The sequence below is a fragment of the Larus michahellis genome, chromosome W (genome assembly GCF_964199755.1).
Source record: "Larus michahellis chromosome W, bLarMic1.1, whole genome shotgun sequence".
NCBI classification, from domain to species: Eukaryota; Metazoa; Chordata; class Aves; order Charadriiformes; family Laridae; genus Larus; species Larus michahellis.
Window position 1 is genome coordinate 11,269,735 of NC_133929.1, and position 25,561 is coordinate 11,295,295.

General features: G+C 41.6%; 1 protein-coding gene across 1 annotated transcript in view; it reads left to right on the top strand.

The window, feature by feature from the left end:
* Positions 1–24,257, top strand: part of LOC141735437 (SET-binding protein-like) — a 343,864-nt gene extending 319,607 nt beyond the window's left edge. Inside the window, exons 6-7 of the mRNA XM_074568194.1 lie at positions 12,688–12,855; positions 18,737–24,257. Coding sequence (XP_074424295.1) covers positions 12,688–12,855; positions 18,737–19,290 — 722 coding nt within the window. The 3' untranslated portion in view covers positions 19,291–24,257. The remainder of the gene's footprint in view (positions 1–12,687; positions 12,856–18,736) is intronic.
* Positions 24,258–25,561: the final 1,304 nt, after the last annotated feature.

Here is a 25,561-nt window from a genome sequence, read left to right on the forward strand (position 1 = left end):
GCATGCGGACTCCCTGTTCTTGCTGGTACTGTGCTTTGATCTTCTTCCACAACAGGCCAAGATTCTCAAGCAGCTAGATAAGGTGTCTGTGAGTCCATTACAGGCTTATGTCATCCAAATGTTTTTCTTGCAAGCACCCGAGAATGAATAACAATTGGTGTGATATATGTGTTTTCCAGCACCCAGGTGCGAGTCCCTTGAGTGTATTTACAGTCCTCCTCGCCGATCTGACGTTGCTTTCCCATATTCCACCCCCTTGCTCAAGAGACCGCTTCTGCTGGGGTTCATTTTAGTCTCGCAGGGTATAACACAGAGCAATCTACTAAGGCATGCAATAACATAGACACATATAGGAAAAAACCAAAACCATATCTCTATGGTACTGCTTTGAATCAGGTGTCCTATTTCTCTTTTTCTGATGCTTTCTCATAATGCGTATGGCATACTTTTGTGCTAACGTGGCACATTTCCCATCTAATTGTTCCTGTTTGGTTTCTTTTTTTTTTTTTTTTCTCTTTTTCTTTTTTTTTTCTTTCTCTTTTTTCTTTTTTTTTTTTTTCATCACTTACGACTGACATAAAAGTCTGCCTTTGCAACAAGAGCTCAGTTTCTCATTTTTCCTTAAGTTTCTCATTTTCCTACAGAGCATCCTATAGATTTTGGCTCAACTCCTTTTCCCAATCAACCATGATCTTATAGACAAACAACAAACAACCAGCGATACGCCCTGCATGGGCGAGCCGTTCCCGAGACCGTAAACGTGTCGGCTCGTGAAAACTCCCCCAATATTTCAGGACTTCCATCGGTTCTACAGCCCATCCTGGTGTATCTACCTGGGGCGCACTCGCCTTACGTCTAAACATTGTGTATATACAAACTTCTTCACTTGACGGAGTGTCAGCCCTAGATGCATACGAGAACAGTACCACACCGGGCAGAACACCTGCTCAAGTGGAGTCACCTAACGACACTGCACACAACAAAAAGCAAACAGTAGCACACATGCTGATCAGCAGGTATAAGCTGGCGCCCACACACACTTACACAGCAGACATACAAAACCAGCACTTTTATCTCAGGGAGACGGCTGGGGAGGGGAGGGGGTGAGGTGGGCAATGGCAGGAGCAAACAGCTCCGGCTCTGTCCTTCTCTGCTGACATTCTGCCTCCTCCATCGGCCTCAGGTGGAGCAGAGGGGATCAGCAGGGGATTGTCCCAGACCTTCGGGCCTGGCCTGTTCGATCCCCCTCCCGTGGGTTGTAATGCTGCAAAAGCCCCGGCTGCCGTGGCTCGCTCCGCCTTCATATCTTGTAAGGTCGATAACACCAACCACCATGTCGTCGCTAACGGTGATGCCTCTTTGTCTCCTTTACTTATCACTTCCCACAGTTTTTTCCCAACAGCCTCCCATATTTCTGATTTAGAAGCTGTCTGGGGCTCTGGTGCAAATCCGTTCTCTCTGCACCAGGTTAACAACCTTCGGAGCATACGCTCATCGTATTTCACCCCTCTCTTAGAGAGGATATGCAGGAGAAGTCTTAATATAGCCCCTTCTTCTTTTGTTACTTGTTGCCCCATCTCCTGCCCCGGCTTAATCAGTTTGAGCAACAGTTTCGCTGGTGTTTCAATCCCTCTCTTAGAGAGGATCCCAGCGAGTAGCGTGGCCGCAGCTTCTGTTTCCTTAGCTGCGCCTGGGAGGTGAGGAGCGACCTCACGCCGTTGTCTGCTCCCGCTGATGCGCCCAAGCAGCACGTCTCCCAGCCGAAGTTTCCCACTCCCCTCCTCTAGCTGTTTACCGCAGTCTCGGAGAACTCAGTCGCGCTGAACCATCCTCTGCTACCAGATGTTGGAGTGGGAGACGGACCCGGAGTAACGATGGAGTCTCAATATGAGTATGATCGTTCTCCCTTTATTCAAGTTTTCACAGAGTATATATAGACAGGCAATAAGAGCACGCGCTAGCGGCAGCTATAGGATTGGCTTACAGTCTCTGTTCACGCACTGTCCATGCAGTTCATTCACAGATCAGATTGGTTACAAGAATTCACATAGTAAATTGCTTAGTCATTAGCACAACATGTTTTCTACCTTCTCAGTTCCCGTTTTTCCCATGTACTAATTCCATCTTCTACCACCTGTTTTGCTCTTAATCTAATCTCTCATGGTAGGGAGGCTGGCTCACGTGACCATTTTCTCTCAGACACATTCCTACAGTGCATCATACAGATATTGTCTTTTGCTGAATGCATACACAGGGAGAATGAAGCCTTATCGTTTCTGGGGTTTTTGCACTGTTTTTTTCCAGTGAAGGTCTCTTAGTCGAACTTTTTCAGCAAGATTTTTGCTAATTATTTTGCTAACTTCTCTTAGATTTCATCCCTTTTTGTACACTGGATGTGCCTGAAAAATGACTCCATCATTACACTAGCCCAGCCCTTGTGCCTCATTCATCCTCCCCCCAATAGCAACTTGACCCTTCTGCTCATGCTTCATGCCAGCACTCTCCTACCAAAGCTTTTAGTGTCCCATTTAATCTGTGATAAATACGAACTGCTCACAACTCCATTTGCCTAGGGAATATCAATTCTATCTGCCACATTTAAAAATGATCATCCCTGTTGTTAAGAAAAACAACAACTCAAAACACCACCCTTGACTTTTTTCATTACTTACAGACTGAAATTTCCCCATCTGTCTTTCCTCAGCTGTGTTCTTGAGAAAGAAATCCTATCTTCTGTTTCCTTCCTCCCCAGTGAGCATATCCTCATCCACTATGACAGCTCATCTCAGTGTGACTACTCATCTCTAGGTAGTTCCTTGCTCCTAGCTGCAGGTCTTTTTATTTCTGCCCCTCAGCATACCTAATGGCTTTTTATGCCTTAAAAACGAGCCCTTTAGCTTGCTCTTCCACCTAACCATCCTCCCTCAAACGCTTCTTTTTCATTTCACTTCTTTTGAAGATTTTAATTTTTCTCCTTCCCCCTCTGTGAGAGAATTTAGTTCTTATCACTGTGTATTAAATTATTCATTTGCTGAGATATTTCATGGCAAAGTTCATTTCTCCAACACCATCGGTCTCTGTCTGTCTCTCTTGATTCTGTCCGTCTCTAACAATTGTAAACTGTAACTTTCTGCTCAACTAAAAGTTTCAGGCTCTGAGCAGGAAAAGCCTTTGACTCAAAACCCATTAGCAAGCCCCTTTAGCTTAAAGCCATGTTCATAAGGCCTGCGATCCTGGAGCCTTCAACTCTGAATTAGACTTTTGAACCCTCGAGTTTTTATCATCTCATTAAATTTATTGATTGCTGTCACCCACTTATAACTAACATGTTCTTCTACTTTGATCCAACTTCTACTGGGAATCCTCATTTCACCTGTTCATCACTTCCTGTCATGACAAAATTTGGTGGTTTCTCCCATGACATTTTCAAATCCCAGTCCCCCTCTGTTTGAAGGGCTGGGGGCCCAGGAAGGGTGCACAGGGGGGCTGGAGGAGACTGGGTATGAGCACACTTACAGCCCCCTTGGTTTACTGTCCCATACTGTCCTGGAATATGAACTGCTTCCACCAGCTCCATTAAATTTTCATCTTTGAGTACATGAAGGACTGAGCTTCCAGACACATCACTTCATCTCCCATGACTAAGGCTGCACGTCCTTTGTTCCTCAGTCTCCTGACTCAGGCCCCCTCCATTTTCATGCTGGCAATATGCAGAAGAGGAGGGAAGGGAATGAGATGGAGAATCCATGATTCTTCCTGTACCAGTACAGGAAAAAGCAATCCCAAAGCAAAACCAAAAGGCAAAGCTCAAGACTACATCTCCTAGGAAGTCTAATTCAATGCAAATATAGGCTTGAAACAGGCGGGACATTGGCCTTTTGAAATTTCAAATTACAGCTGATCATCCTCTTAGCTGGAGGGACAATGAGGATTTGAGACTCATCCTGATGATGAGCAAAATCGTGGAATCATAGAATTATCTAGGTTGGAAGGGACCTTTAAGATCATTGAGTCCAACCATTAACCTAACGCTGCCAGAACCACCACTATAATGCTTCTTTACCCTTTCCTCCTCGGGTTTAATTCTTGCATGGATAATGCTAACAGCTACATTGTTTTCAAAAATTGCATGCCATTGTAGGCTGCTGATTCCTGCATCTCCACACAGTCCTGGGACCCACCTCCCAAAAGTGGAAGATGATCTGAAGCCTTTACAGACAACCCCACAGCTGTATATAGCAACAGCAGTTGCTCTGCTTGCTTAAGTAATGCCTTGTGAGGTTTCAGGTGTGCAGCAGTTGCCGCTGTGCTCCCTGTCAGGACACACAATTATCTTCATAAAGAACTGAAGAGGAATACTTCCACCACATTTCTTGAACTCAGGCGCAGAGATTCACCCAAGTAGAAAGGAATGGCAAGATGCATTTAACCTCATTAGTTTCAGTAGGGCTGACTTTGTGCAATCCATGAGTGTATAGATACATTAAGGGAACTAACTATTTCCACATCTCATTTACATAATGGATGGGATGTGAAATGAATCCTATGGAAGAGAAGCACCCTGGAGGCACTAAAGTTTATCACAATATGTAAGAGTTCTTTTAGATCATTGCATTAAGATAAGGATGGAGAGCACTGGATTAAGATAAGGATGGAAGATAAGGATGGAGAGCAGAACAACCCACCCATAATCCAGGAGGAAGTAGTCAATGATCTGCTTCTGCACCTAGACGCACATAAGTCTATGGGGCCAGATGGGATTCACCCAAGAGTACTCAGGGAGCTGGCGGGAGAGCTCACCAAGCCTCTCTCCATCATTTATCAACAATCCTGGTCAACAGGGGAGGTACCAGATGACTGGAGGGTGGCTAATGTGACGCCCATCTACAAGAAGGGTTGGAAGGAGGATCCAGGGAACTACAGGCCTGTCAGCCTGACCTTTATACCAGGAAAGATCATGGAGAGGATCATCTTGAGTGAGCTCTCAGGGCAAGTGCAGGGCAGCCAAGGGATCAGGGCCAGCCAGCATGGGTTTAGGAAAGGGAGGTCCTGCTTAACCAACCTGATCTCTTTCTATGACCATGTGACCCGCCTTCTGGATGCAGGGAAGGCTGTGGATGTTGTCTATCTGGACTTTGGTAAGGCCTTTGACACCGTCCCCCACGGCATTCTCCTGGAGAAGCTGGCGAATCATGGCATAGACAAGCGTACTCTTCACTGGGTTAAAAACTGGCTGGATGGCCGTGCCCAGAGAGTTGTGATTAATGGGGTGAAATCCTCTTGGCGGCCGGTCACCAGTGGTGTCCCTCAGGGCTCAGTTCTGGGGCCAGTTTTGTTTAATATCTTTATCAATGATCTGGATGAGGGGATTGAGTGCACCCTCAGTAAGTTTGCAGATGACACCAAACTAGGTGGGAGTGTTGATCTGCTTGAGGGTCGGAAGGCTCTACAGACGGACCTGGACAGGCTGGATCAATGGGCCAAGGCCAACTGTATGAGGTTTAATAAGGCCAAGTGACGGGTCCTGCATTTCCGATTCCATATCAGGAATAGTGTGGCCAGCAGGAGTAGGGAAGTGATCGTGCCTCTGTACTCAGCACTGGTGAGGCCTCACCTCGAGTACTGTGTTCAGTTCTGGGCCCCTCTGTACAGGAGGGACATTGAGGTGCTGGAGCAGGTCCAGAGGAGAGCTACCAGGCTGGTGAGGGGTCTGGAGACCAAATCATATGAGGAGAGGCTGAGGGAGCTGGGCATGTTTAGTTTGGAGAAGAGGAGGCTGAGGGGAGACCTCATTGCCCTCTACAACTACCTGAAAGGAGGTTGTAGAGAGGTGGGTGTTGGCCTCTTCTCCCAGGTGAATAATGACAGGACCAGAGGAAATGGTCTGAAGTTGTGGCAGGGGAGGTTTAGATTAGATATTAGGGAGAATTACTTTACTGAAAGAGTGGTCAGGCACTGGAAGAGCCTGCCCAGGGAGGTGGTTGAGTCACCATCCCTAGAGGTATTTAAGAAACGTCTAGATGTGGCGCTTCAGGGCATGCTCTAGTGGCAGAGATTGTAGGTTGTTTGGTTGGACTCGATGATCTCAAAGGTCCTTTCCAACCACGAAGATTCTATGATTCTATGATTAAATTTCCACTAACAAGATAACAAATTATTTGTCTATATTACTGTACTGACCCAAAGCAGATAAAGTGTATGATTTCAGCAGAAGAAAGCAGGTGTTTAAAACAGCTTGGTGGTTATAGGAGGAGGCAGAAGAGATTAGTATGTCTCCCAGCATTTGTGTGCTATGATGCCAGCCCTCCTCCTGCCCCTTTAAGAAATCTGGCTCATCTCTAATCTGATGTTGGACTTGAGCTTTATTAGTGAAGTGAGGGAGAACAAGTAAATCAACTGTATCAGACAAGCCTCAGGACATCTGGAAATTGATCATTCTGCAGAAATAAGCACTCTGTGTTTATTAGCTGGGAGTTCATCACTATTGCTTCTCTTTATCCAATTCATAAGAGATTTCAAAGCTATCATCATAGCATTAGCTCTTCTGACTGTGCTACTGCAGATAAAGATCAGAGGATCTATCTAATGATGGCTTTCTTGGTCTCCCCCTTTCTTTCTCTAAAGGTATGCCTATTAAAAAAAAAAAAGTAGAAGTAGGAAAATAGATGGAATGAAATAAAGCAGTCTCCTTGTCTTAAATTTTTGCCTGTTGGCAATGGAGTAATTATTTTTTTTATTATTCTACAGGAACTTGGTTTTATTCAGGGGGACACATCCTGCAGAATAGAAAATCTCTTACAGAAGAGGTGGAATTTGAAGTTTCTAAAAGGACCTAAAGCCATAAAGCAGTGCTGCACATTGAAAGTACAGTTATTTTTAAATGATAATACACATCAAATAGAAGCCAGGGAAATTAATTCCATAAGTTATAAAGGTAATAATATTATTGTAAGAAGAATAATTACTTTCCTTAACTATATTTATCACATAGTAATTCAGTTCTCCCTTCTGGAATATGATGCAATTCTAAACTTTTGACTGATATATTTAAAATCAACCTTAAGAAAAGATTCACACAGATATGAGGTTTCTTCTGGTTTTTTATTCAAAATGGAGGAGCTATCAAAATGCAAATACTATGACTAACTTAATGTTTAGATGTGCATTCCTGTACAGCTGCATTGCATAGATACATTGTGCAAAGACACTGGAAGAAAAATCGACTGTAAGAGTTTCCTGATAACAGTGGTCAGATGCATAAACAATTTAAGTACAGCTGTGGATTTCCTGAAATCTGTGGGGATTATGAAATCCAATGCAATGAACTCTAAAGAAAAACTTTCCCTAGAAGAAGCTTCACTGAGATCAATTTTTATCAGCTGATTTTCTCTGTTTTACAATGGCAAATTAACATTTATTATCTCTTTTGAACTGGCATTTGGAGTTCCAGCCTGGATGTGTGTTGTGCTAGATTCTGTACACAATAAAAGAAGAAAAGGTGGATGTTGTCCAAGAACCTCTCCATATAAGTACAAGATGAAAGAAAACTGCAATAAGCAGAGTGAGCATGATTTAACAGTAAAGCAAGGATAGTTAATTAATCCATTTGTACAGAGCCTAGCACAATGGAGATAGACCACGTTACTTGCAACGTAAGTACTTAATAACAACAACAATAATGGCTAGGCCTTTAAAATTAATGTATTAATTATCAGTCAGAGCTCATAAGTTGCTTAGACAGTGAATGAAGAATGACAGTTTTTTATCCAAAGTATGAGAGGATCCATAAATCTCTAAGAAAAAGGCCAGTTTCACATCAGTATTGTGTTCCCTCATGCACAGGCTTTCTGACAGTCTACCCTGAACTAGAATAGTGCTTCTCCTGATTCACCCTTTTACTTACAATCATTGTGATTATTTGTTTATAATCATACCATCATTGGTTTAGGTTCTTGATAATCTCCTTCATGTCTGCCCTTGCTTTTTGAAACTGTCCTTTCCCTTTGCCTTTTCCTCCCTGCTTTGCCACCCATTGCTCACTTGCATGTGCACGCAGTGTTGTCTATGCTATCAGCAGGACTCATGAAAGTTAAGGTATGGGTCTTTCATGGGATGAAGTGGGCTCTGATTTGGAGGAAATGCACAAAGATCAACAGACAGGGGATAAATAAGGTCTGAATCAGGCCACCCATATACATCATCTTGTTCTCTTTCTGGAGCAGCGACAAAGGATAAAATACACTGGAATCATGGATATATGTGTGTGAATTTTAAACTCTGAGCCCTGGTGATGGTGTTGCAGATGATTATTTCCATCTGATTCAAAGATGAGTTGAACCAGGGGGTTCTCTTACGTAAGGCCTTTTGAACAGAGCACCCCAAATGAGAAAAAGTCCAACGAAAGGTGATGATATCGTGCCAGCAGGCCCATCCACTCAAGGGATATACCTCCCAGCGTGAATCACAGCCTTGTGAGCAAATCACTGCACCTCCATGGGTTTCCAATGGTGCCTCCGAGTCTCTGTTTGCATTTTGGTATCTGTGAAAGAAACCTGATGGATCTTCCTTACTGGCTGCTCCAGATCCATAAATTACTCCTGTTTCTCAATTTAGATGAGAATTTCAGTGAGGTGAGTGATATAGGCTGAAAAAACCAAGTGCCTAAAACAAAAGACAGATGGCCAAACCCACGATTCACCAGTGATGAGCTACAACTGGGCCATGTAGACTTTGAAGTAATTCATTACATTTGTATCTCTTCTGTAGGGGGAGGATTTTCCTCAATGATTTGTATGACCTTGCTAAACCCAGATAGGTGGTAATTGAGCAGCAACTACTTCTTCAGAAGAAACAGAATAAAAATATTGGAAATATTGACTCACACCAAAGGCAGTAAGCAGCACTTTGGTCTTTGACCTTTAAGCATCCTAGGGTAGTCAATAACCTGGCTGTTAGATGCTGTGCCTGCCACTGATTTTGATTTGGGAGTAGTTTGACCTTGAACCAAGATCCAAGTAACCACAGCAACAGGAAGTCGGCCTCTCTGTCCAAGGAGTGGGAATCCATAAATCAAGGTCCCTAATGCAAACACTGTGTGCAGGTAGAGATTTGAGAAGATAAGTGGTTTGTGAGGGATTACCTTTGAAAAAATGAATGACTGTCCCTTGATATGTTGAAACACAGCTGCACAGAGACTTTTTTTTTATCAATAGAGGTCAATAGGTTACAGCTGCATGTTTTCATATGGCTCTTTATATAGGACCTTCAGTTTAATTAGAACCAGATGTTGAATTTATGAGGTTGTTAGCATTATTATGTACCATATGCACATGCATATATGTGTACATGTATTGATATGCACATTTGTTGCACACAAACTACATTAATGAATAAATAATGTTAAGGCTCAAACTCAAGCACTATGGAGTAGTGAAACATCAGTTTTGCTTATGCACAGTTCCATAGTGCTGTGATCCCATAGGCATAGTTACCTGGTTGAATATCCCAGTTATTCTATGGGACACTGATTTATTCAATGTATAACGCTCATCTAACAAACAGCTTTTTGGTAGTTGGATTTTTCTCTCGCTATTCAGTGTGTGACATCATGTCTCATTTATTCCACATTTCTAAGCCTTAGTATGAATAGATGAATATTTCATGAATGTTGATAATTTTATTTTATGCGTGGTCTAATAGGCAGAAACTCCCCTGCATATCTCCACCAAGCCGTAACCTGTAATTCTGTCTCACTCCTGACTATTTCTGTACTCAGACCCATTCTCCTCTGTTAAGTCCCAGGTTGATATCAGGTCACAGGTCCAGCAGGACTCCTATCTACAACTGGCCCACTCTGTAGCCCTGTCTTTCAGATTCCTCTCACCAGTGCAGTTCTGTGCCCGAGTCTTCTGGAGATCTCCTCCGCAGTTTCTGAGACAACCCATAGGTCTCCTGATATTTCACATTTCATGTGCAAGGCACAAAGGTAGGGACTGTTCATAGCAGCTCCAAGATACAAATACAAGGAAATGATGGTTGGTATCTGGAAAGGCTGAGTGCAGCCAACAGACGTAGAAGGTTGCGCATCAGTTGCTGGCTCTGCTTCAAAATCGTCTTGATCTTCTGGGGAAGGTATCAGGATACTTGTGGGAACTCTTTGAGGAACTACCATGCGCTATCCAGGCACAGCCAGGGATAGCAGTGGGGGCTCACTGCTGCAGGGAAAAAAGGCCCCCATCTGCTGACCTGACCTGTTGTCCAGGGACATTTGCTGCTGGCCTGGGGCTTGGATCAGGGAAATTGTGGAGGCATACCAAACCAAATCTGATTGGCAAATCAAATAAAGCAAAATTGCCAGGAGACTTGCATGAATGACCAAGGAGCCCCTGAGTAATGTTAGATGTAAAAAGGAAGCAAAAAAGAAGTGGAAGCAGGAACAGGTGACCTGCAGAACTATAGAGACAATGTTCAAGCATGCAGGATGGGCTTAGGAAGCCGAAGCGTATCTGGAGTTGAACCTAGCAAGGGCATGAGGGCAACAAGAAATATTTCTACAGGTACATAAGCATCAAAAAGAAGCCTAGGGAAAATGTGGACCCACTGCTGAATGGAGCAGGGACCCTGGTGGCAAAAGACCAGCAAAAGACCGAGGTACTCATTGTCTTTGCCTTGATCTTTACTGGTAAGACTGGCCTTCAGGAATCCCAGGCCCCTAAGACTGGTGAGGAAAGGAAACTTACTCTTGATGGAGGAGGATCTAGTTAGGGAACAGTTAAACAAAATGAACATACCTAAATCCATGGGACTTGACAGGATGCACCCAAAAGTGCTGAGGGAGTTGGCTGATGCCATTATGAGGCCGTTCTTGATTATTTTTGAAAGGTCGTGGTGACTTGGAGAGGATCCTGAGGAGTAGAAGAGAGCAAATCTTAGTCCAATAAGGGCAAGAATAAGTCCAATAAGGCAAGACCCAGGGAGCAATAGACTGACCAGCTTCATCTTAATCCCTGGAAGGGTGATGGAGCAAATAATCCTGGAAAGCATTTCCAAACATATGGACAAGAAGGTGATCAGGAATAGTCAGCATAGATTTATGAAGGGAAAATCATGCCTGATCAACTTGATGTTACTTATCTCAACTTCAGCAAGATTTTTAACGCTATCTCCTATAACCTCCTTATAGACAAACTGATGAAATACAGACCAGATAAATGTATGCTGAGATGGACTGAAAGCTGGCCTAACTGCTGGGCTCAAAGGGTTGTGATTGGTGGCACAAAGTCCAGCTAGAGGCCAGTCACTGGTGGTACGTACTGGGGCAAAAACTATTTGACATGTTAATTAATGAACTGGGTGATGGGGTAGAGCACACCTTCAACAAATTTGGAGAAGATACAAAACTGGGAGGAGTGGTTGATATGCCAGAGCGTCATGCTGTCATCCAGAGGGACCTTGACAGGCTGGACAAATGGGTTGACAGGAATCTCATGAAGTTCAACAAGGACAAGTGCAAAGTCCTGCACCTGGTGAGGAATAACTCCATGCACCAGTATCTGTTTGGGGCTGACCAGCTGGAAAGCAGCCTGACAGAAAAGGCCCTGAGCAGGGTGGGGTGGAGTAAGTAATCTCAAGAGGAGCCTTCCAATCTCATCTGCTCTGTGATTTGTGAATCTTCATGTAATTTATTTGCCAAAATCTGATGCATTTTATCTGAGGCCCATGTGCAGGTTAAGATTTGAAAAGAGAAGGAATTTATGAAGGATTACCTTTGAAAAATGAAGGACTGTCCTGTGGCATTTTAGGTGCCTTTCTGCTTGGTAAACTCATATACTTATAGATATAGATGCAATATGTATGCGCACACATAAACTCACAGAAATATTACATATAAATAGGTGGATGCACATTCAGGTGTATTAGGCAGATATCTAATATGTAAAATTTCAATCCCGGCAGTTTAAATTTGACACATTTACAAGCAAACAAAATGGGTTCAAATCATAAGAGAGTTTGAGAAATATTGTTAAGGGAGGAATCTACCAGCCCTGAGTGCATAAGTTTTATTTCTCTGGAATATTTGACATCTTTGGTATATTTCTACCACTCATTTCTTCTGCATTGTAATCCCTAGGTAGAAAAATGTATTACAAATTGCTCTTTATTTTAAACTCCCACCTCTTTAATGAGTCATAAGGTAAATTTTCATTAGGAAGGGGATTCCTAAAAAATAAGTGTAATGTACTTTAGGCAGGGAATTACATACTGAGGCTGTTCCTGGTGCCTGCTCCTTATTCAGATCAAATACCCACTAAGTCAAGTCATTATAGAAGAGAAATGTGTGAGTGTGGAGAATACACTACCCAGGGAATGACAAATAGACAATCCCAATAAATACAGATATGAAGCATGTCTGTCTCTATACATATACAGAGTGTGATTTTGCTTGGAGAATAAAAAGTAGGATGTGGAATTATTATGTTGGTTTACCATTCTTTATAGAGATCAGTGATGGTACATCCTGAAGCAAAATTATCCAATGTTAGTATCAAGACCATATTACAGGCACATACACAGGAAAATATGGAAATATACTGGGGTAGCAAGGACAGCAACTGACTGCTCTTTTTCAGATATTCCCCAGACAGGTTGCTTTATCAATATTCATCCAAATTTTGTTTCCTTGCCCAGGAATTGCAGGTCCCCACTTAAAAGCAGACCAGACTTCACATCATAGTAAAATGGAAAATTCTGCCTGTAACATGATGACTAGAAGGAAACCAGCAGCTGTTGACAGTGTTGCAATGCTGACTCCAGTATTATCTCTCCTACCTTCATCAGCAGCAACATCTGAAGCTGGTAATATTGTTTCCCTCCAGCCCCTCTATTTCTTCCCCATCTTCTTCCTTCTTGCACTGCACTGAACAATATGTGCTTGTATTGCTCTTCCTGATTGGAGAAGTAGCTGCAAATGTGCATATCAAATGTGATAATCAGGCTGTAATTTTTCTAACATTCTCTTATCATGATGATATTTTGGCATATCAAATCTATTTTATTCACATACCACCACTTGTGCAATAAGGAGGACACAAGTAGCACCAGCACATATGGTCTAGCAGGGGACTCTGAAGCAAGACTCTTGGGTTCCTTTCTCAGCCCTGTTGTTCATTTATTTGAATGTTCCCATCCCTGTAGAATGAACATGCCGAATACACAGTGAATAGCTAAGGAGCATAATATTCTGTCTTGCAAATGCAAAATTGTTTGGGGCAATGAACAGTGATTTAAAGTATATCATTATAAATAAGTCAGAATAGCATGTTTTTTCAATCAACTTATATTTTGTGTTTCTATTTTAAATCAGATCAGAAAGGTGATAGCTTTATACAGTCGTAAATTGAGCCAAGTCATTCAGGCATCATCATGCCTTTTATTGGGCATGGATAGAGAAGTTAATCTTGCATTGTGTCTTAATTTCCAGTGAATGGGAAACCCAGAGGACATTATCCTACATGCAGCCATTAGGATTTTCATAGTCTTGTCAAATCTTTGATTCCACATTCACAAAAAATGTATTTGTATCACTGAGTTATGGAATGATTACATATTTAATTATGCAATTGAAAGTGCTGTTTCAGTGCACCCCTTTTGATTTTCCTCTCATTTCCTGAATAAATAGGGAAAACAAGGGATCTGTGCTGTAAAGTAGCCTCTATAAAGCTAAATTTTTATATAAAAAATCACGATTCTCTGTTTAGCCCTTAATACTTTCCTATATATAAACTAAGGACAGATTTTTAATGCAGCAGAGAATGAAAGCACACAAATATTTTATGATCAGTTTCAAGATGAAAGTGTATGCTTGACTGCATAGTTCATTCTTTCCATTTTCAGAAGTCGAATTAAATTGTTGGTTTATCTGTAGCCCAGATGTTGAAACAATTTAGTGAAAACTGAAAGAAACTGTGTTAATGGGAAAACAGGACAGTGCTATGGGTTTTCTGTAATTAATAGGGAGCTCTTTGAAAATTCCTCCACTCAAACCAAGTCGACAAACTGAGCTCAGTTTGTTGAGTAAAGAGTCTTCTCTGTGCCACGTTCTTGCAAGTGGCCTCAGGCAACTCCAAAGGGATGGAGAATGACAGGCAGTAAGAAGGATCTTTAGTGCTGCAGACATAACAAAGCCATCCAGAATAAAGTTAGGGAAGTTAGCCTCCTTGGAGAAGAGGAGGCTGAGGGGAGACCTTATCACCCTCTACAACTACCTGAAAGGAGGTCGTAGAGAGATGGGGGCTGACCTCTTCTCCCTGATGACAAGTGATAGGACGAGAGGAAACGGGTTCAAGTTACGTCAGGGGAGGTTTAGATTGGATATTAGGAAACATTTTTTCACTGAAAGGGTTATTAAACATTGGAATAGGCTGCCCAGGGAGGTGGTGGATTCACTATCCCTGGAGGTGTTTAAAAAAAGGGTAGATGGGGCACTTAGGGACATGGTTTAGAAGTGGCTTTTGTCAGGGTAGGTTAATGGTTGGACTCGATGATCTTAAAGGTCCCTTCCAACCTCAGCAATTCTATGATTCTATGATTCTAAGTGATGGAGAACTTCCAAAGGGTCTGACCTACCTGAGTTCACCTTCTCATCAACATCGCTGTGCTGGAGTGGGTCCTCCAGCCTGCTTAAAGCTGCCCTTGGAAATGTATATTTTTGGCAGAGATTTCTCTCTTTGCCTCAGAAGCTATTTCCAGCGTCATATCAATCCTCTGTGATTTCCTGGCATGGCCTTTGGCCATTTCAATTTGTCTCTGTCTGTGAGAAGGAGCCTCACTACATCTGCGTACCTTGGGGAGGAGAGAAACACTGGACCTCCATGTGCCTTGTTTTAAATGTGTAACATCATTGTTTTTTAAGACTAACGCTGGTTCTTGCTTGTTTGGGGCAGCTAGGTGAGGTTGGAGAGTGGGAAAAGGAAGGAGGAAAAGTACAAAAGCCTGTGCTGCATCAAGTATTTCTAGTTTCTCTTCACTTTGGCATGGATTGGGCCAAACAACTTCAGGTCTTTGTGGAGGCAGTGTGTGGCCCTGAAGTCTGGAGTGTTGTAGGGAGATAACTGTGCCCAGGCAGCAAAGTGTTCCCCCCACCCCCCCGCATCCCCAGCCAGCACCTGGAGGTTGCCATCATGTTGTATCATCTCTGTAGGAGCATATTCCCTTTTTCATATGCCTGCATGCAGACACAGTGTTACTATTTCCCACCTCCTCTTCAACCCCTTTTAGATGAATTCCACCAGATAGAGTAAGACAAAAGTCTTCCTCCCAAAGCAAGATTTCCATGTGCAAACAGCACAGTATGTGCAGGAAGAGAACAACAAAGCCTAAAACCAATGCAGACCAACTTGGGTCCAGGGTTGGGCAGGGTCTGTCTGGATAAAATGGAAAAGATTAGTACTTAGCTTTGGTTTTCAGCAGAGCAGTATATCACATGGCAATATAGCAAAATATTTTATATCAAAGATTGCTCACCAAGAGCTTCCAGATGAGTTGATAACACCTAATGGCTCTCACTTCAATAGTGGTTTATTTTGGCAGAGCTTACTGATATTTTGTCATATGCACACCTCATCAAATCTTCCCCCTGCAGACCCATCAGACTTTTCTGCATAGTCCCCATACTCCAAACGTAGAATCAGATGTCCCTGACTCTCAACAGTCAAAATAATATTGGGTTTCCTAATATCTCCTTTAAAAAGCTTGACTTGAAAGCATATTACTTATTCAGCACGTGCATTCTGACTATGGCAGATTATGTAACACAAATACTTTCTAGAGATTGCAAGTTCAGAGGCTTGCTAGGAAGAAAAGCAAAAGCATTATTAGTAGCTTCTAACAAGCTTCCTGAGAAAGTCATAAACATCCCAAAGCATTCACGAAAGAAAAATTAGTGCAGTAAGCCAACATAGAACAGCATAGTTTTTTTCTAAATGAGAAAATGAGTTTCAGTCCAAAAGGAAACAGACTGTGAGACTGCAAAGTTTTAGGAGGGCAAAAAAGTATCTAAACAACATGAAGGAAGACACTGAGAGTGGTGTTCAGCTCATAGATTTACATGTAAGTGTAGATATCATCCCATAACTATCTGCATAACAGTTAATTTTGGGAACTAGGCAATTTGGCAGAAAGCAGATGCCATTCCTTTTGTGGAGGGCTCCACTTAGGCTCCACTCAGGACACTCAGCTGGGATGACCTGGACCTCTGGGGTGCTTAAGACACCCATTGGATTTGGCAGGGTGGACAGGAGACCTGCGCCTTCCTTATACAGTATCAGGGTGTCAGAAGGATGTCCATGGTCACCTTAAATTGTATTGAGTTCCCATTTTAGAAACAGAGGTCATACTCCACCGACTATACAGACCAGATCTCCTCTGACTGCAATGGGGTAGTAATACTAAACTGAAGAAACAACCAACTACAGATAAATATCAGTAAAGACATAAAAACTTTGCAGATATTTGGCTAATGCTTTGTTTCAAAATCATTTCCTTTCCTTTCATTTGCAATGCCAAATCTCCTGATTTCACCATGAACCTTGCAATTTTTCCTGTATTTTTGCTAAAATTCCCAGTTTCAAGGTTTCCATCATGAAGTGAAAAATTTCAGCTTTACTTTCTGGAAAAAAATTGTATCTTGAATATGGGAATTTTTTTTAAAAAAAGTCTTGAAAATGTGCCCTAACAATAGCAATAAAAGGCAAAAGGTGGACAGTGAATACAAAGAGTGTGCAGGATGTTTGATTTCTTAAATCTTCTGACCTGAAGCTACTCTCAGGATCTGGGAGGGTTTCAAAGGAGTCAAATGCTTAGGGCTGGAAGTATGTCAATCACCAGTGAGGCCAGACGAGAGTAATCATTTTGTGTGACAGGGATCTAAACTTATTGTGATCAGATGACTGAGAAATAGCTCACTGCCACTTGCCCTTAGGGCTCTTGCATCCACACTTTTTAGGGGTGACCTACTTGAGAGGAATTTTGTGCAACTAATTAGCTTCTCCTGAGCAACTTGGGTATTTCATTTACTTTTTCTTTTTTTTGTTGGTACCAAAATGACTGCATTCCTCTTTTCTTTTGTCCTCTGAATCACAAACTGCAAGTGGGTTTTATTTTTCTTTTTGGTGTGGGGAGTGGATTACATATGGAAAGTGTATTTTGTTTTGTAATTAATGAAAACCAGACTTTGGGAAGTTGGCCATCCAGGTCTTTATTTATAACAGAGCATATGTCTGTGGTTTGTTTATGACTCACTCCTATTTCTTACATTGTAACTTGTGTTTGTTTATGCAAACTCTTTGCTGAATCCAAGCAACATGGTAGAATAAGAGCCAATAATTTATGTTCTCCAAGAGGGGAGGACAGTGAGTGAGGTTTGTATGCTGAATCTGTCATAGCCCATAGTGAGCAAGAGGAGATTCTACCACTCAGTGGCTCCTGGCTATCTACAGAAAATGCTACAATAGCAACTTCATTTAAACTACTGCAAGAAGATTAGCCTGTTAGCCACGAAAGGAGTGATAACCTGTCTCGAAATCTTGGCTGCTCTGGAAACTTCAAGGATTTTAAACCCAAATGACTGCTAGACAGTCAGTTGTAAATTAAGTGTGCAAGTAGATGTGGGCTGAGGTTAATTTAAGGGGATGTTTTATTCTTTACTGAAAAGAAATTCTGAACTCCATAATTTCTTTTCCAGCAGTGCAGAATGGATATGTTAGGAGTGAAAGGGAGCACCAGTTATTGCAATAGCAGATTTAATACATTCTGTTTTTCTCACAAAGGGGTAGTTACTTATAATCCGTGTGCAAATCCTGAACTCTGAACAGATGCCACGTTCAGTAAAGGACAATGAAACAATTTAAGAATAATAAGCAAGGTCTCATGTCCTAAGCAAAGAACCAGGAGCCAGGATCTGGGTACTCTTCTCAGCTCTGACAATGACTCACGTGGCCTTGGCAAGAGACTTAACTACTTTGGACTTCATTCAGATCTAAAGTGATCTGAACCAGGAGTAAGCTTACTTCAGGGGACATTAAAGTCAATTATATGATTAAGCAGCTTCAGCTAGTATCTGCGGAGATGATAGTAAAGAAACTCAGGCAGGGGTAATGAATTTGCCACAGGTAAAGTGACCCACGCAGCTTGTCTGTGCCCACTAGTTTCAGTAACAAACACTTTTTGTACTAACTGGCATCCATAGCAAGAATTAAAGGCCAGGGTGAAGACATCAGGAGTATGTGTTTAGGGTATAGAAAGTTTAATAATTATGGTGGGCCAATATGACAGCTATGCTAAGCAGCCCTTCCTTCCCTCCCACTAGAGGTTTAGAAATGAGAATGAAGCAAACCCATGGTAAAACATTGCTGTAGAAAAGCTTTGTTGCTTTAGAAGAGGAAAGTGCTGTAGATAAATCTCTGAGGACTGCTTAATAGTCAAAGTTGTGTTTTAATCTAGGGCAGTAAAAAAGGAGGTAACAGCAATTCTTCTGGGACTGTAATAAATAATCTTTTACCTTTTTTTCAGTTGCTTTTCTATGCAGAGTCCTTTCTCACAGACATTGCTTCTTCAGTAGTCATATTCAGCCTACTGAGATTGAAAGCATCTAGTCTTCATGACACTGAAAGTGGGAAAAGGAGGGATTCCGTTCACTGTTGTTTGACCCACCCCTGTTTCTGTTCTTTTCTCCCAACAGCCAGCCCACCACTGAAAAAAAGGTTCAAGCGCTGTGAAATCGAAGCAATCCAGTGTGAGGTGCGCAAGATGTGCAACTACACCAAGATCCTCTCCACAAAGAAGAACCTGGATCATGTGAACAAGATCCTGAAAGCCAAGAGGCTGCAGAGACAATCAAAGACAGGCAATAACTTTGTCAAGAAGCGAAGGGGGCGTCCTCGGAAGCAACCCCTCTCCTTCGACGAAGATTCCAGAGACAAAATGCCCGTTCTGGAAAAATGCATTGACCTTCCCAGCAAAAGAGGTCAGAGACCGACACTCAACCCTTTGATATTGGAGCAAGCAGCCACTCAAGATACAATCATGGCCACCATCGAGGCTGTCATACACATGGCTCGAGAGACGCCACCTCCACCACCTCCTCTCCCTCTTCCCCCTCCGCCCCCTCTCCCTTCACCCCGTACTCCCCGGGTTGGGAAAAGGAAAAGCAAGTCCCCACAGGAGGAAGAGGAGGATGTGAAAGTGAAGCGGCACCGGAAAGGCAGAGGGAGCGAAAGCGAAGGCCTTCCCTAAGGCCGGCACACCCTGTCGGATGTCAGGTGCCGGTGGCAGGGGACACCAGAACTGAGGGACTGGAGACACATGTTCCATTTCGCCCCTGAGGCAGCATCAGACTCACTCATCCCTTCGGTGGCTGGAACCCATCACGGAGAGCTGTGCCAGCCGAGGTTCACATCATCCTCTTCATCACTTTGGCCCCACTTTCCCTAGGAAAGAGGGGGAAGGGTGCGGGAAAGATGGGGGGTAAGGGGGCTGGGGTGTGTGTCAAAGTTGGGGAGAGCATCTACTTTGCAGAGTTTCCAAAACTAGTCAGCATCTCAGCATTGCTGTTCTCATACCATACCCAGAGGTGGGAGGTCATCCTCACAGAGAGCTGAACAGTGTCACTAGGGCTGCATGCTCGACTCCAATTCTGTTTGGTGGGCCAAGTGAAACTAAGAGTAACCATACCATAGTAGAAATCACTGTAAAAAAGAAAAAAAAAAAACAAATGAAAAAAAAACAACAAAAAATAGTGTAATTTTCTCAACTGTGATCTTGGTTATAATCTGTTTGAAATTTTTTTTCCAGTTTTATATATCTACCAGGCTTTGGGGCAGCATAACCCAAAATCCTGCTAGAACTATATATTTCTTTCTCATTTTACTTGCCTAGTTACAACTAGCTTCAATATAGGCAATAGAAAAGTAGAGCCTTACACGCACGCGCACTCATTCCAAGTGCTATCCCAAGGAACGATGGAATATCACAGCATTTAAAATAAGGTGTACATGGATATTCAGTTGTGATAGCACGTTTCTATGAAGCAATTTGGCATTTTCAATGGCATGTGAAAAAGGGGTCATCCATCAGCCAAGTTGTTTTGATGCTCGGTACATATGAGTAGAGAACAGCAAAACACTTCTGGGGAATAGAGTTATAGCAAACATGGACAAAATCACCAAAAAAAGAATATAAAAAAGATAAAAGAAAAAAAATAGGTCAGAAAAAATAGATGAAAAAGACAGGGCCCAAACCTACCAGTTATTACCACCTGCAATTCCAGTGAAATTGATGGGAAACCCAGGATCTGAATTACTTGCATTGGGTAGCAATGCCTTGATATGTTCTTTTAAAGAAAATAGATAAAGCAGATTGTTTTAAAAAAACTAGAGAACAAATCCTTATGGAAAACACTTGGCAATTATTTCTTAAAAAAGAAAAGGAATAAGTGTTCTTATCTGAAAATAAAAATAAAAATCTTCAAAGGGTATCACCACTGCAATTGTATTAATGCCACTTTGGACATGTTCTCCAAGTTGTGGTTGCCTTAATAAACTAAAAAAAAATAGGGTTTTTTGTACATAATGTAATTATAAAGCTCTCAGTCTGCATGGATGCAAACTGTGTGTGACAAATTGTCTCTTTAAATGGTCAGTTCAAACTGTACATTTCTCATTCGAGTTGTACATTAGCCATTGATTTAACTTGGGTAAAATACTCAAGCTCCATTTCCACAGCCCAATTAAAATGTTTAACTAAAACAAAGACTGAACACGAAGATGTGCCATTGCAGTAACAATGCTTTTTAAAAAAGAAGTCAGTTGTTAAAATCTGAAATAGGTACTTTCAAATTTATTTCATTTCTTTTTAAAGTCCTTCAGTACACTCAACACCTAGCATGGCAAGATGGATATTAAAATGGGAGGGGGGAGGGAAAATTCCAGAAAGGGCATGGGGATTGGAATTATTTAATGATTAACAAGCCAACTGCTATTCTCTTTTTTGAGAAATTTTTGAACTGGCTTATTGCCAAGGGAACTTCAAATAGCACGACACTAAAAAAATCTAAAACAACAAACCCATCAGAAAAGTCCCCACAAAAAAATATTGTGTTTCTATTCTGTTATTTATTTACAAAAATCATATCAAGACTATGGTGTTAAAGTGACACTGTAAACATACAGCTCATTATTTTTAGAGACTGATTTTTCTTTTGTGATAGCACCTTAGCTTATTAAAACTGAATGCATTTGGGGTTTGGATTGGGGTTGGGGGGATGGGAGAGGGGATTTATTAATTTTTTTAAAGGCTGGAACAAATCTTGAGATCCTATCTCCTTAAAACTGAGAAGAGGGTTCTCAGAGTTTTGTTTCCAATTTATTTTGCATCATTCATCATACTCATTTGTGCGTTTTATTTTCCAATTAATGCGACTTAGAAATAAACTGGTTGGTTGCTCATTCTGTTACAACCAATTTTGCTTTTCAGTTCCCTTCAATTAGCATAGTGTTATTGACGGAAGTTGTAGGCCTGCAGAAAAAAATGCTTAAGCCTCCTCAAGCTCCTCCCTGCTTCCTTAAAAAGCATTGGACTGAGGTTTAGTTGATTCAGAAATCTTTTTTTTCCATCTCTCCTTTGGGCCTGAAAGTAGGTGACAGTGTTGCTTAAAATGCAAGAAAAACAAAAACAAAACCAAAAAAGTTTTGTATTCCGGGTAGTCTATAAGCTGAAACTAAGTCAGACAACAATTTATCCTTAGTTTTCTCTCCAGTGATCTCTTTATTAGCATTGAAGTACATTTCAATGTGTAGCGAATGGAGCAAAGGTCTGAAAGGACCACATTCTGTCATTGAACACACATCATGGCTTCAAGACATGTCAGACCTTCCAACATGCCGATAAGGGCTGGATTTGGGCTGGACCTTTCTGGATGCACTGGGATGCAACCCCCCCCCCCCCCCGGGAAGGAGCTCATGAAAAAAAATGTTCTTATCCTTCCAAAAAGTACAATCCAAAATGCTGCTAGAGGCACAGTACTTAAGGAGAGCATCCACTCAGAGGGTATAACCCCATATACCCTTCACTGAGCAAAAAAATTTAAGAGGTCCTTTTGATCCTAGAGAAACTAAAGGTAGCGTTCAAGACTCGGTAGCTGCAAGCTGTCATCGTAGGATGGGCTCTATCCAGATGCCAAAGGTTTGTTTTTTGAGGCAAGAAGGTGCTGGTAGAGCGTGGTGCTGCAGTACATCCTTGGCTGTTTGTCCAAACAACAGCCTGGTGCAGCTGGTCCTGGCTGGCAGGAAGATGAGTTTGTTAATTTGTATGAAAGCAGGCTGAAAATACTGTTAGATGGCACTCAGAATTTGTGTTCTGCATGTTGCATAGTCTATAAATATGATAAGCAAGTTGCTGACAGAATAATATTATAAGGTGATGTACTACACGTAGATCATAAAGGATTTAGTTTTATGGTTTAAGGCTAAAATCTCATTCCTGCAGTTCATTACCTAACAATATTCCAGTAATGAACTTTTTGATTTATTTTTTTTCCCCTACCACTAGGAAGATTTACTGAGGAACTCTCTAAATTCTCACCACACATCCACACATTACCAAGAACTGTATAAAACTGGTGTGAAAGCCCTTTTGCTTATTAAGACCAAAAATACCTTTCAAACACCTCCGCTGTGTCACAGATTAACACGCATCTTAGCATGCTTCAATAAAAACGTGAAACAAAATCACATGGCTGTGAGCCATATGAAATGAGGCCACAGGTTTGCATCCTTTTGGTGGGTCTTGTATTCCTCAACCCAGCATAAAACCAGGAATGGGGACAAGGGTGCCGGGAGAGCGGAAAAAAACCAACTTTTTTGTGGAGGCACGACTTGTGTCTCCAAGAGCTTCATACTGTCAATTTTTTGAGCCCTTCAATATTAATTTTTCTGTGTAGCACCTTGCATGTTTTTGGGTAACTGTGAAAAAAAAATTAAAAAAAAAGAAAGAAAAAAAAGTAAGTGATAACTAGACATCAGCTACTATGGTATCCTACAGCATGGCCCATGACTCTCCACTTGACAGCAATGCTTTGGACCATTTGTGTAGAATATTCTGTTTGTGTTGCTACATTTTTTGGGTAGCATCTGGTGCAATGAGGTGCTGGTTTGTCACTGGGGCTTCTGAGCACTACAGCAATACAATGAATAAACAGGAATCACTGTTCTGTAGACAAGGATTTCCCCAACTCTTATTTTCACAGGCCCTGATTCAGGACTGAAGTATCCTGAAGAGTAAAAAGAACAACAAAAAACAGGCAGGAAAAAGAAAAGAAAAAACAAAACAGGATGGTTTTCTGAATTAAGGAAACAAACATCATGCCCTTGCAATGCCTCTTCCTTCCATATCATTCAAAAATTGGGGTGCAGCAGTTCTGAGATAATTAGAAGCACATTTCAACAAAGGACACATATTTGAGATCTCCTTAAGATGCCTGCCTAGGTTGTATAAAACACTATGTAGAAAAAAAAGAAAAAGAAAAAAAAAGTAAAAACATGGAAAGAGCTGCCAATTGGACAACATGGGGAAGCAGTTCAACCCCATGTTGGTTTGTTTTAATTTTCTTTTTCTTTATTTTTTAAAGCTATTTCTTAAATAATAAATGCACATGAAGTGTTAAATATGTATATACTGTATTTCAAAAAAAATTTAAAAAATCAGACAAATGGGGCACAAGATTGTTCTATAAGTCATGCTGGCTAATTTTTAGTTTGTATTCATAAGTGGTTTTTAAAAGCCTTTTTTAAAGCGTAATTTGCATGTTCTACTTTGATTGTATGTAAACATATTTTAGAGCAAAAAATGTATTTGTATTTTATTGAATATAGAGGCAAGAAAAAAACTTGTACATTGTTTGAAATGTTCTTTTTGTAACAGTTTTTATTCATGAAGCATTTTTGTACATTTAAAAATGAATATGGACTTGATGTTCTTTGAGGCTTAGATACATCTGGCGTGCTTTAATGTCATGCTCCTTCATGATCTTAGATGTTGGGTTTTAAACATTTTTTTCTAAAACAAAGCTCAGTCTTTTCGCTACCAAATCAGGTTAGCACAGTATAGAGCACTTAACTAAAAAAAAAAAAAAAAAAGAAAAAAAAAGTTAATCCTATTCATATGTTATTCATTGTGTGAAATTAAAGGAATTAAATTCAGTCTAACATGAGTTGTGAATTCTTTTGCCTTATTTTCCATCTGCTTCCCATCACTAAGGAATTTAATAGCTTTTGGGATACTAATACCATGCATTCACAAGCCCTCTTTATGGTAATGGAGAAAAACATGCTTTGCTTTTCTTTTCTTTTCTTTTCTTTTCTTTTCTTTTCTTTTCTTTTCTTTTCTTTTCTTTTCTTTTCTTTTCTTTTCTTTTCTTTTCTTTTCTTTTCTTTTCTTTTCTTTTCTTTTCTTTTCTTTTCTTTTCTTTTCTTTTCTTTTCTTTTTTTTCCCAGAATATCCTTAAAAGTTAAAAATGGACTGTGCCATGGGCCCCATGGACAAAAGGGGGATTCACACTTTGAGGCTGTTGGATATCACCAAATGAACAGAAACATCTCTAGTCCAAATTGTGTTCCCAGACACTGGTATGGTAGTACTCACCACCCAGGTGGGATTTCTACTCCTGAAGCAGATGAAGCATCCATCTCCAGATCCCTGGAAGGGAGTTCCAGGGGCTGGGTTATGAACGAGGGGGTGACAGGAGCCAACCCTCTGCTCACTGAGCATCAGAGATGAAGGGCTGTAGGCCAAGGGGTATTTTTCATTCTGTGAAATTGCATGCTGTGGCCATAGGACTGGGAGTTGGTTGTAGCATGGTTTTAAGTGTCTTTTCCAAGTTGCTGCTGAGAGTGGTCAGCTGACATTATACAGTCAGCCTCAACATCCACAATTTCCTCTGCGGCAGCATCAGATTTCCTCTTTTTCCTCCTCCTCAGGGAGGATCCACCACCTTCCCAAAGGGCTCAGCAACCTGTGCATGGAAAGTAAATCCTGTTTCCTGAAGAAGGAAGTGATGCTCAGGCAGGATGGATAACTTAGTGTCCTCTCATGTTCTTCCCTTCTGAAGCTTTGCGGGATGGGTTGGCTTGGTGGGACCAACTCATCCAACCACAAAAATGATCCCTCTGACTTTGCTGTTTTCACAGCTATTGCTTTATGTTACTGGAGTAGAGCTGCTCCAAAGATCTCACTGTTCTCTAACCACATTTTTTTAAAAGGCTGCGTTAAGACTCCCTTGGAAGCATCTGTGAACTGTCAAGTTTCATGCTTGCTGGTGTAGTAGCTCAGGACTGATTCCCCCCTCCTGCCAGCTCTTTTCTGAGATTTACCTACCACCACCACTGAGCTCTGCTGTACTTTTGTGGTGTCACCTTGCAGGCATGATGGAGCAAGGCTGGGAGAGCGAGAGTTGGGGATGTCGGGTTTCTGTCATTTGGGGGCTGGGTGGGTGAGGGACTCCATCTGTGAG